The sequence below is a fragment of the Pleurodeles waltl genome, chromosome 7 (genome assembly GCF_031143425.1).
Source record: "Pleurodeles waltl isolate 20211129_DDA chromosome 7, aPleWal1.hap1.20221129, whole genome shotgun sequence".
Taxonomy (NCBI): Eukaryota; Metazoa; Chordata; class Amphibia; order Caudata; family Salamandridae; genus Pleurodeles; species Pleurodeles waltl.
In genome coordinates, this window is record NC_090446.1 from 1,239,190,148 (window position 1) to 1,239,203,091 (window position 12,944).

Below are 12,944 nucleotides of genomic sequence, written 5' to 3' on the forward strand. Positions count from 1 at the left end.
CTCCACTACAGAAATTGCTCCCTACACTATACAGGACAGGGCCAGCCTTTCATCTTCCATCTAGGGGCAGACTGGGATGTTAACATGAGGTCAGAAAAAAAACAGTTACGTTATGAATTAATGGTGACAACTGTCTGCGCATCACTGGCATTGACATACACATCTGGAATACATGGTTTTGTATAGTTACATGAGCATGGGGGTGTAAAGTATACATATGTGTAGCAGTGCAAGGAGCGGGGCAGTGCTTACCCCCTCTTTAAAGCTGTAAGAGATGGCACTTAGTGTAGTTTCGGACTCCAGGGAGTAACCATAATGACTGGTAGTAGGAGGTGCAAGTGAAATGGTCCTGAGTGGTGGAAGGACCGAGACGTAGATGCAGTGCGGGGCTGTTTGGGGGTGACTAGAAGCCTGTGGTTGGTTTACCTAAGACTTTGAACATTCAATTTAAAGGCATGCATAAAAGTGTCAGAAGCTTGCAATGGGCTTTATTATTGGAGGAGAGCGAAAGAGCTGGATGACAGTAAGAAAAGGAAGGGGTCTGACTTGTTAGATTGTACAGAGTTCTGGTTGCAAAGGTCATGACTTTGTTGAGCAATGGAAAGGAATATTGGAGGAGGCCCACTAGTGATTTGTTACTGATTTTTTTCATGAAAGGTCATTATGATTTGTCATTTACAACTGTTTAGAAATGTTTACACTTACCGTGAGAGGGAGAAATTTATAATCGGCTATATTATCTCTAAATGCAATTGCATGGAACATACCTATTATGAGAGGTAGATACTTTATAACTGTCTACATTATAAATTGATTATAATTGTTCTACAATATGAGGCACTGATAAAAGTATGCACTTTCAATAGAGACCTCTTAAGGGGATTCGTCAGTTTATCCTGGAAAAAAAAAGAATTCAAGGCCCTGCCGCAATCTCTCCTGCTATAAAAAAATGACTAATGGAATCCACTTCTGAGTGGTCTTCCTAAAGAACTCCAGCAGCACATCATGGAGTGGCTCACTTCGTCATAGGAACCAGAACATCTGTTCATATTTCTCCTGTGCTCCTAACATTTCAATGGCTTCTCTCTGAAGCCAGAGGACTCTATGCATTGGCATGTACGTAGAAGGTCCTACTAAACATGATAGGGTGAACTGGGGGGCAAAGGACATTGGAAGCCTCTGAATTTATTAACAATAACAGAGAGTATTCCTGGTCAAAGAATGTGTGCATGTAAGGTAACTTCATTGTGATGTTGGAGATATGGATGTCCTTGGTCCCCCTTGAGACTTTTAGGATGGCACGCTTCATCATAGGGCTCTACTCACAATGGTAACTAGCAGGGTACAGATGTGGGCGACTATCCTCTTACAAGGGAGCTCCAGAGGTCTACATTTCAAAATGCAAGGCTATCCCTATATATAAGATCTGGTTTTAGAAGTGAAAAATGCAAGTGTTGCAGAGGGGAGACTTTTGAAAGGCAGCTGAGAGGTCAGGCTATATCAAGAGGCAGAGTCATTTTTATTTGTGTACAAAAAAAGTGTCACTTATGATGTGGAAGGTAATGGTCTCTATGCTGAAGTTTGATCTGAAGCCAGAGTGGCAGTCATGCATAGATGGTTATGATTTATGTGATCTTGGAGTTGAGCCCATGGAATATGTGGCAGTGGATGTCCTTTATGGTAAGATAGACATGGCCTGATGAAATATCCGAAGGCATATTTTTATTTCACCCCAGAGTCCCCAGCCAATTGGGTTCCCTTGAGGGCCTTGTGGTGCCACTGTACTACTGGTAAGATGTGTTCCCTACTTAGAGGTGAGGGACTGATCTTTCACCATTGCCTCTGGAAAGCTCCTGTGCTGTGTGAAGAGTCCTGTAGAGAAGGAGGGCCTCCTCAACTCCAGGAGCAATGAATTATACTTTAATCATTGCTCTTTGTCCTATCTAGTACACTGCACAGGAGGACAAGAACTAGCAGTCTTCTTTGCCAGAGTTCTGGAAAGCAAGTTTTTGTTTGGAGGGAAGGAAGCCAGACAACCATGCAGACCTAGGATGCTACATGTTCTCACTGGCAGGTGTGTTTGTGCCCAGGAGGGCAGGGGCACCGATGCAATGCTTCACAAAGGAGAAGCAATTCTTTTACAAAACAAACAAAAAAGAAAATCTTCAGCGGCCTGCTACACCATCACAGGAGTGCTAAGAAGGCGTTGGGATGGTCTTAAAAGCTTGATATAAATATGAGGTCCCCTAGAAGTGTTGAGGCACCACTAGTTGTATTACAAGGTATCAGGGGGTAATCCAGGAGCAGTGGTAGCCCCATCAAATGACATGCATTGGTTTAAGAGACTCATCCTACTTCTCATATGGTACTGAATTAAGCAAAATACTCTCATGTTTGTACTAAAAGTACTGAAATAATAAAGTGTTTACGGATTTTTTTCCCCCTTTTGCTCAATGTATGGTGGGCTCCCTTGACAAAACCATTAAGCCTGCCTTTTTATCACTGTGTATTGGTTTGGATGCATTGTATAAGTTTATGTAGGTGTAAGACAGTGTAGGGGGTTAGGCTCTGCTGGTACACACATAGTTAAAGGTGGCTAAAACATGCAGGGTCATTATTCCCATTTAAGGAGTTAGTAACAACCTTTCTTCAGTGTGAACCCCAAGGTCCTACAGAGAGTGCTTTGGAGAAAATGTTTATGTAGTATTTAGTCTTGCCAGTATTAAAGTACTATTGTTATTTAAAAGAAAAGGCATGTACTTGGCACTGACTTATTGAGTGTTATTTGCGGAGTGGCTGAGTTCTGCGTTTCTAGCCCACAACACCCGCCTCAGCAAACCTTGGTCTGCTCTGCCTTGCTACACTATGAGGTAAGTGTTGAAAGGGGGACTATGACTTTTGTTCACAAGTGGGTTTTTTCTAAAGCAAAAACTTACCACAACCAAAACAAGTATGCTTTTGGAGCCATATCATGGTTGTCTTGTTTAAATGTTAAATGAGCCAGTGGGGGTTAGTCAACATTCCATCATGTTTAGTGGTCACAGCACAAGCACTGGGACCTATTTAACATTTTTCTGTTGCTCAGATTCAAAATATTCTGATAAATGGGATATCATTAAAGCAAAAAATCAGGGAAACCACTGGAAAATTACTTTATAAGCATCATAAAACCTTTCAAGGGGAGAAAAGCATTCTCAAAGTCTTACCTCAATGTTCTCAGTCTCTTGTAGGAAGCGCAGACTGACTGACTCTAGTGCCTCCTGAGGCCACTCGTGGAACCAGTCAATGGCTGTGCAATTCACAACAGCAGGAAACTTTCTGCTCCGCACTCGCAACTTATTACCAACAGGTGAGAAACACAGTGCAACCTAAACAACGAAGAGCATCATTACACAATGTAAAGGCATTATAGAGGGACATAGGTTTTGATCTGATTTCCTGCTAGGAACAGTCTACGTAAAGCACTTGCAAAGTAAGTCTTTGTAAGTGCTGATCATTCTTGGCTCTTCCTTCCTAGTACATACTCTTCTACCTTACAAAAGATCAGTGCACTTATTTGCATAGATGAGTAATCCTGAGTAGTGAAGTCCATGTGCCACATACTTACATAGTCATTCCTATAACAGCAGCACAGCTTTATACAAATATGGTGGCACAGGCAGTATGGTGAATGAAAATGATGACGACAATGTGTACCAACATGAGGCATTCAACAACCTCCATCATCTGACCTTTCCTCGTGGTAAGTGACAGCCTTCCTCTGTGTTTGTGGACCTGTGCAAGGAATACTGACAAGGGCCTGGAAGGCACGTGCTCTTCCTAAGTTCAGAGATCTTGAGTTCCCCTGCTTTCTCTGCCTTCACTAAAATTCAAAGCCAAATCTTAAGGCAATGACCTCCATTAACTCCTAATCAATATTTTATGTCAAATTGAGTTTTGCATAACATCTTAAATGATCTGGGCATTTAGTATGCTAAGATGTTAGCACGGAGACATTGTAAAGAAGTCGATTTAAGCCATGTTCAGTGTATTATTTGAATCCGATATCTCAAGTGCAAATAAGACAGGCTATTATTTTTACTACAGTTGCCTAGAGTTTTAAGCAATTGTTCAAATTCATAATGGGACAATTGCACCAAGATGGAATATCACTGGAACAGGATGTATATGGTCCTCTATCACTTTAGGGTATACATTCACAATATCATTTTCAACATGATAAGAATATAGCTTTTTTACCATATGTATAAAATCATGATGGAAGAAAGTTAATATTTTTCTTTTTCAGCATCTAACATAATTTAGGTAATGTGCAGGACCACTGAGTTATGTTGATGCTATTGTCAATGTCAATCAACTGCAGGTCACGAGGCCTTTAGCTATTCTTCTGCAGTAAATCTATGTACAAAAACACTGTTAGTCTATAAAGCAGTCTCAAAATGATAATTCAATTTCTAGCACTAGAAAGTAAAAACAATTCAACAAACCTTGGTTTCAAATGCAAATGTAACTATCCAAACTTCAGGGGATGTGTCACTACCATTAAGGACAGTTATTGATGGGCAGATGCACACCTTCTTATACAAGCAATTGGGTCCCAGTCCCTTCTAAATCCATCTCACTGATCTTCATGGCCATATTCCAAAGTCCAATAAGGCTGCTTACTGGAAATTTCACTCCCATTCGTGCAGGCAACTGCCTTTTAGGCTTTGCCTGCATCGACTGATCACTATGCCTTTCTCCATATTGGTAGGCCTTTTTTCTGTTCAAAGAGTTGGTTATTCTTCCTGGCCATTTAGTAGACATCCTTTGCATAGCTACAGGTACACATATCCTGCTGCTAATGTATGGAAATGTAATAATTTATTTAATGTTTATAGGTTAATATATGCTGGCTCTAAAATTAGTTTTCATACTACTGATCATTTACTCCAGGACCCATGTTAATATTATATTTAAAAGTTTGTGAACTGAGCAACCTCACCTTCAGTTGCCTTCGGACACGGTCAATGAAGAATTTCCAGCAATTTTCCCTAGTATCCATCAATCCTTGACTCTTAACTTCATTTCTCACTCCTACAATGATGTTCTCAACTTCATCATCAGGGAACAGGTCAGGAATTTCACCTTTAATAAAGTGTTAACCACATATACAAATAAACATTTAGAAACTAGGCAACATTTTATGGTGTGTTAAATCACAAATTTACCTCAGTAATTTAAATAGTTTAAAACATATTGTCTTAATGAAAAAGCATACATAGCCTGTAAACACAAATATTATAAAAACAAAGTTGAGTAGTGAAAGGCAAATCCGTCTTTTGAAGAGCAATACCAAAACATGCTCTGTTTTCATAATGCAATAGGTCCTAGAAAAATTACATTGTCATAGTGTACCATACGAAAGCAAAACAAGAAGCAAACCATAAGGAAAATGGGAAATGGCAGTCAACAGTTAAAGTAAAAATACATTATATAAGTGTCTTATAGGAAACTGAAAGCGGTAGACACACTGAGCATTTACAAAGCTAGTTAGCAGGTTGAAGGAAACTATGTCACTGACTTAAAGATTACTCTAAGCAAGTTTCAACAAGCCAGCAGTTCTCTCTAAATTACGCTCTCTAGTCTGGCCAAAGATAGTGCTGTCACAGTAAAGAGGTCAAAGTCCATATACCTATATTTATACCCTGGGGCTTTAACACCGAATATCATTATAGTCCTTGCGTTTTGAGACTTGCTGTCTAGTAACAGGTACCCTTACAAGCAACCTGTTCATTTAGCGGAAGGGCCTTCTGGCCCTTACAACAAACCTTAGTCTTTCTTCTTTGCTTTTTCCATAATTCCCTGGTCCACCTTTGTTACTTCTAGTATTTGTTCCTGTCTCTGAAGGTACCGATTTCAATAAAGGATGTCAGATATGGTAATCTTAATTTATTCCAAAATATAATTTCAATTTTGAATATTCTAGGGATATCTGGTGTTATTTAAATCAGTGCTGTCCAGGTATGAGTGGACTGAGTTTAGTATGCCATGGTATCCCCCCATACCCCAACTGTCTTCAGTGTGGGAGGGGGGTAAAGTATGGCGAGATATCATAGGCCAGGGGCAGCCCAGCAGAGCAGGCATTTCATCCATCTTTGTCCTCTTTCTGTTTCTCTAGTGCTTCGCTGTGTGGGCTGAAATAGATTGAATAAGTCCTTATTAGAACTTCTACAAAGACCAGGTATGCCAAAGAAGATCATAATCACTAAGGTCCTTACTGGCAAACAGGTTCTTTAGCAAACTGTGGTTATTGAATCTTGGAAGACGAAGTTGTATGTGAAATCAGCATAAAGGCGCACAGGAATGCTCAAATAAATAAGAAAAAATGATCCTGGTTCTTTTAATGATTTTGGAGATTCTAGTTTCTCTCAATCTAGAATGATGGTTGGGGTTGTAGCAGCTAACGTTCAAGCAGAATTCCACCTACTGAAATTCAGAGGATGAAGCAAGATCAAGAAGACCCTGCAGACCTATTGCTAAAAAGGACAACACACTCAATACATTAGGTTTGCAATGCCTGATGGGCTTCCACTACACAAAACTATCAGTGATATGATGTCCAAAGATAATTAAGATGTTGATCGATTTGGATTTCCTTTCCATTTTGCAAAAATATGGTTTGAGAGTGAAATTCCTTCTGTAAATCAGTTACTTGAAAGTATGGCTGGAAATATGATGAAAATTATTTAATTGCCTCTGTACAGAGACTTTGCCTCACTAGTAGATAACTGTAAAGTGGAGTGTAATTTAAAACAATCCTATTCAGTAATAAACATTTCGCTTTGTGCTGGGTCTTACACTGTGTACAGAGCTCCAACTTTGGTAAAAGACTTTCAAGATCTGCCTGGGGCTATGAAAGAATGTTGTGCCTGTCCCAACCTGTTAGGATAAGGGGCTGCAGCTGCATCAATGGATGAAGTCAGAAGGCACTTATCACATATCTTCCATTCCTGGGCCTACAACTATTTGGCCCTGGGCTGACCAATCTAGTGTCACAAAATTTCCAATTACAACATCTTGTCAAATTTTCTTTCTAAATGACAACCTGATCTACATCGGACACAACAACAAACAAGAAAACAAGACAGGAGGTGAGTTATGGCCAGAGGCCCCCTTCACCAATACTCCTCGACCCAAGGCTGGAGGCAGTCAGTTCCCACCAATGACATCGTTGTTCTGCCAACACTTGCTGGCATAATGCTGTTTTTATTATTTTACAAGTGAAATGAGATTCAACACCAATGGGTCTAGTAAGTCGTCACCTTGAGATATGTCTAATATATCACCTCTTCACCGTTCTGTCAAACGTCAGTACAACAGTGCCCCGACAAAGAGAAGCTCTTCAATTAGGGGCAACATATCTCTTAGGAAGAAAGCAATTTGGAAAGTACAAGAGCTCAAGAAGAGTACTATTTAAGATTGTTCTTGGTACCAACATTTTCAGGCAACTAGTGACCACAGACCTGAATTATGTCAGTCTGTTCATGAGTTACATACCATTTTGCAAGGTGGTTCCTAGGTCCCTCATTCCCCTCATTCAAGCAGGTGACTTTTTGCTTTTATAGAGCTCAATGATGCATACCCATTTAAAGAGAAATCATTCACAGCCCAAGTCTCTGGTACACATATTACATCAAAGCCAGAAACAAAACCCACCCAATCTTCATTTATTAGCTTTGCAGATTCCTGCAGTGTTCCAGGACAACACTGAAAGGCGGGAGTCAAAATGTTGGGACTTCATAACATCATCGTCCACAGGTACAAAAGTAATTTGATTTACAATAGGGGCCAAATGAGGCTCTTCCCCAGCACCCAGATCAACATTCTCTTCTGGGTGGCAATTATCTGAACCCTCTGCTACATTAATTACACCTAGTGGGTTTTCCTTGAGGGATGGCATCAGGCATCAATCATTCTCAGTAAGACCTGATAATACTTTGTAACGATTAGGCTGAACAAATGATGTCAAAGATGGATATCCATGCAAAAGACTCTGGGCCTCATTACAACTTTGGCGGGCGACAACCACCGCCCGCCAAGTTGTAACCGCAGTGCGGCCGCCAATGCAGCCGCACTCCCGCGGTGCCCATTTTGACATTCCCGCTGGGCCGCAACATGGGAGCTGGCTCCAAATGGAGCCGGCGGTGTTGCTGCCGTGCGACGGGTGCAGTTGCACCCGTTGCGCTTTTCACTGTCTGCAAAGCAGACAGTGAAAAGCCGCATGGGGCCCTGTCAGGGGGCCCCTGCACTGCCCATGCCAGTGGCCCTGCGACTCCCCGTACCGCCAGCCTTTTCCTGGCAGTTAAAACCACCAGGAAGAGGCTGGCGGTCGGGGACTCATAATCCCCTGGGCAGTGCTGCTAGCAGCGCTGCCCAGGCGGATTATCAACGCCGGGGCAAATGTGGCGGGAAACCGCCGCGGTCGTAATGACCTCGGAAGCACCGCCAGCCTGTTGGCAGTGCTTCCGTCATTTCAGCCCTGGCGGTCCTGTACCGCCAGGGTTGAAATGACCCCCTCTGTGTTCTACTCAGCTGATCATTAAAAAGATACGTTGGTGGAGGTGGATAGAAGAAACCTAAAGGTCCCACCCTTATTTTACGAGAATTTAAATTCACACTCCCCAGGCGTGACAATAAAAAGCTAACACAGTTAGCATCTTTGAAATGTAAAACTGCACAATCCCCCTTTATAGATTTAACTGTGGTACCAATCCACTTAACTCTGGGGGCCATTATTAGTTTATCAATCACTGCAGGATGGTAGTCTGTGTTCCTTGTACACCAAAAAGCAGCTTTGTTCATAAGACTTCGACAGTTCTCATTTGCGTCCTCTGCCAAAGGTTGAACTCCAGTAAGGACAATCGTAAATGGAGTGCAATCGGGGTGTATATGTAAACTTTCGATAACACCTTGAGAATGAGAGGTTACACCGGGTTGAGGGTGATTCACTGTATTCTTAGACCCATGTGAATTACTGCATTGGAATATCTGAGCTGAAACTGAAGAATCTGTGCCCCTCTCTCCCCTTGCACCCTGTTTATCATTGGAGATGGAAATACTGATGTTATCTTGCTGTATACGTACTTGTAAATGATCTGCAAAATTCGATGAAAGGCCTGTGACCCGCTGCTCATTTACTCTTGGGCAATCAGGTTCATGGTTTGCCCCACCCTCCCGATGTGAACTGAGTCGATGCACCTCTTTGCTAGAAATGTTTTTTTTTAAAATCTTTTTATTAGAAATACAAACAAAACAAGTGTGTACTGCAGTCTCAGCCATCATGTTGGTCAAAATACAATTAATCATCACCATTTCGCACCCTCCTGATCCCACAAGACACTCCCTCGAATTCTCTCCTTCTCATAGCCAAACCGTCTCCCTACCAAATATTGACCATGTGCTGTATTCCTCGGGTTCCTCCTCTGTTGCCAATGTACACAGCCCTCCCCTGTAGGAGTTCTACTTCCCCCAGACTCTGTGCCATTTTTTTGGGGCAGCCACTACCTTCATAAATCACTTTCTCTGCCAACATACACCAGTCTAGACCACGTTTCCAGGCCATCCAACGATTAAGCCCAACATCATCCATATTTGATCCATGCAGGCAAGGTCTACGTCTCCCTTTATATTTAAAACACACCACTTGGGCTGAGGCTCTCTAGCGCTTCCACAAACTACGTTTAAACAGGATACTACTACCGACCAGATTCTTTGTATCACTGGACAGTCCCATAGCATATGATATGGGAACCCTTCCGTAACAATCTGGGCGCAGAAGCCAGTCGCGAGACGTGGGGCCGGGCCATATAATATATAAATCACTGACTTGTTCCAGTTAATAATGTAGCCTGACTATTGACAGAAGAGCGTTAAGAATAGGCATTACCCTGTCCAGGGAGGAATTTGGCTCCGATCGTCGGTGTAGAGCGATGTCATGTCCTCCCATCCCTCTAACCATCAAACCCAGATATCAATGGGCGATAAAGGGGCAGCGCAAACTGCAGGTCAGAATGTGTCATCCTCAGCAATCTGAGTCCAACTACTGCTTATCATACAGGACACTTGTTCAAACAATCGACTAACAATAAAACCAAAACATACACCCCTCCCTGCATGGTGAGTTTAAAACTACTCACCTCCCAAACTCTGCAGAGCGCCTGTCACCCTTACCCAACATGTTAAAGTTCACTTTTGGGGTGGCTGTCGCCTGAAACATACATCCCCTAGGCTCCATACTATTATTATTGTTGTTACGCCCCATAGTATGGCAACACATTCCTGCGTCGCTGTGTTTCCCGTCAGTGACAAAACTGAGATGTGTGGTAGTCTGTAGACTCCCCTCCCACGCTCTCCCTATCTACACCAGGAGTCGTCTCTCCTTTGGCCATGGAATCTGTTCAGAATTCGGCCTCTAGGCAGGACAGAAATTTCCTTCCATGTCTGGTGCATCGCTTTGGTCTTCCTGTGTGCCATCCCTGGGTCCCCACCTCGTTTCCTCACCTCGCTGGCTCTGTCATCCTGTTCTCGCTCTTCTCTGTAATTTCCCTGCCATTCGCCAGCCCACAAGGCATGCCCAAGCATCTATTGGAGTCTCAAAGACCATGTTTTCCCCTCTGCGACTATTCTGAGTTTGGCAGGAAATATCATTGAGTATTTAATTTCTTGTTCTGGCAGTGCCTTTTTAACCTCCAGAAAGTCACGCCTCTGTTGTTGCACCTGCAGTGTGAAGTCTGGGAAAAAAGTTATCTTTGTATTTTCATAGAAGGCCAGGGGGCAGTTCATGCTGTTTGCAAGACCAAGTCTCTATCACTGAAATTAAAGATTCTAGCAATAATGGGGTGAGGTGGTACTCCCGGCTGGGGTGATCGTTTGGGTACCCGGTGGGCTCGCTCCACGAAGAAGAATCTGGAAAGCCATTTAGGTGGCAGTTCCTTAAGGATGAAGTCCTTGACAAAACGATCCACTGCAGGTCCCACAGACTTCTCGGGGACCCCCACAATCCGTATATTGTTTCTTCTGGCTCTGCCTTCATAGTCCTCCAGTTTAGGCTGCATGGTGGTGGTGAGAATCTGCAATTCGTTAACTTGGGTCTTAAGACTAGCAGTGTCTTCTCTGAGGGTGGAAGTGGAGTCCTCGATTTCCTTCACTCGCCAGCCCATATTACGTAGGTCTGCTCGCAGGAGACCCACTTCCATCATTACTGAGTCAATTTGTGACTCTAGGGATGTACAAACTCCTTTTATGGTCTCCATCACATCACGGAGTGTGGGGGACCCCTCCTCCATCACTGTCTGGGCCTGTGTTGTCATTCTCCAGACTGGGGGCCCTTCTACGTTTATGGATTCTTTTTATATGGCCTATTTGTCGAGCTTAATGTGTTGGACTGCCTTTCCTCCACGTCCCTCTGTCATTGTGTCAATGGGGCCAGTCGTGCTGTGCGGCCACACCTTTTGATCTCGGGGGACAACAGGGACCTGCAGCGGGTCGGCCATTCGGTATTCGCCGCCATCTGCACAAGGGATCAAACAAGCCCCTCAATGGTCTGTCCGTTTTCCCTCCACGCAGCCACTCACCTTTAGAGGAGTTAGCAATACTTCCCCAAGCTATGCACATTTCAGAGCCCGCGTGCCGTTACTTGGTAACTGGTGATCTTGACATTGTTGTGTGGTTTAGTCCGTGCTTTCAGGCCAAATCTGCAACTGACAGGGACTCTGGTGTCTCGGAGAACGTCTTCTCATGATCCGGGTCTTTCCCCAGTACCTCCAGTCTTGCTCTCCTCCCCTGGCTGGGCACTCTGACTTTCCTTGCGGCTCAACTCGACCACCGATCCCAAGGCTTCTCCTCTGATACCTTGGCCCCACTGCCCCAATATATACTCACTCCTCTGTGGGGCTGTCCAGCGGTGGGGTCCTCCAGTCTCCCCACTCCCTGGATAGGGATCACATCAGCTGTCTGCTGTGCGATGCTGCACCCGCTGAGCCTCCAAAAACCAGACCTCTGCTTAACCAGCAGACACACAGGGGGCTGGGGACCTTCCGCCCCCTGCTAGATCAGGCACACCGGGCTCCCAAGCATTCCAGGCATGCTTTCCTCCTCCTACTGCAGTCTCACGTTCACACCGCGAACGCGGCTCGACTCTTTGGGCCTCCTCCTCCTTCATCCCCGGGCCGGCGGTCTCCACCACCCCCTCCTTGGATGTATTCCTGGGTCCCCGTATTAGGCTCTAGGAGACCCCCAGCCATTGCTGCAGCCGTCGTGTTCCCAGCGGCCACTGACCCTCACTCAAGGCCGCCAGCGGCCGTCTCCAAGTTCCACCACATCAGGATCTCCTCCACGGGATCTACTGCTTCCCCTGCTGTGCCTGGTTGCCTCAGGTGGGCAGGGTCCCAGCTCCGATCTAGTCTCTTTTTTCAGGGGGAAACAGTTCTAATGATTGAACTTAGGTGTGTTAGTCATATTGGGTCAGTTGAGCAGAACAAAGGCTACCACTACCGCAATACATTAGGTTGTTAAAGAAAAGCCCAATAGTGAAAAAAAGACACTCCGATGACATGACGCCATCTGGTAACCTTAGACTTGGAGCGATAGCTCTGAAGTACACTGGAGGACGTTTTCACGCTTTCACAGCAAAGCCATAAAAGAGAGCAAACCTATATTTCCATATCTGATCGATTTTAGCATCAATAAGGCAGTTTTCTTGTGCCATTTGTAAGCGGGCTGGCACTTCGTTTTCTCTTGAAAAACAAAATGTTCGCATTTCTATACACTCTGCTTACCACTACGCAATAACATGTACATACTGTGCATTAAACAGCAGGAGTATAATTCAAGTGCTGTTCTGTTACACCTGGGTCTAGAAGGATAAACAATGCTAAAAGCCGCATGCAACGAAACATTCAGGC

The 12,944-nt window shown here is 44.0% G+C and overlaps 1 protein-coding gene across 1 annotated transcript in view; it reads right to left on the minus strand.

Moving 5' to 3' along the window:
• DNAH9 (dynein axonemal heavy chain 9) overlaps positions 1 to 12,944 on the minus strand; it is a 975,671-nt gene that overhangs the window by 440,251 nt on the left and 522,476 nt on the right. The window contains exons 46-47 of the mRNA XM_069200368.1: positions 4,985 to 5,127; positions 3,207 to 3,368 (exon numbers count right to left, since the gene is read on the minus strand). Coding sequence (XP_069056469.1) covers positions 3,207 to 3,368; positions 4,985 to 5,127 — 305 coding nt within the window. The remainder of the gene's footprint in view (positions 1 to 3,206; positions 3,369 to 4,984; positions 5,128 to 12,944) is intronic.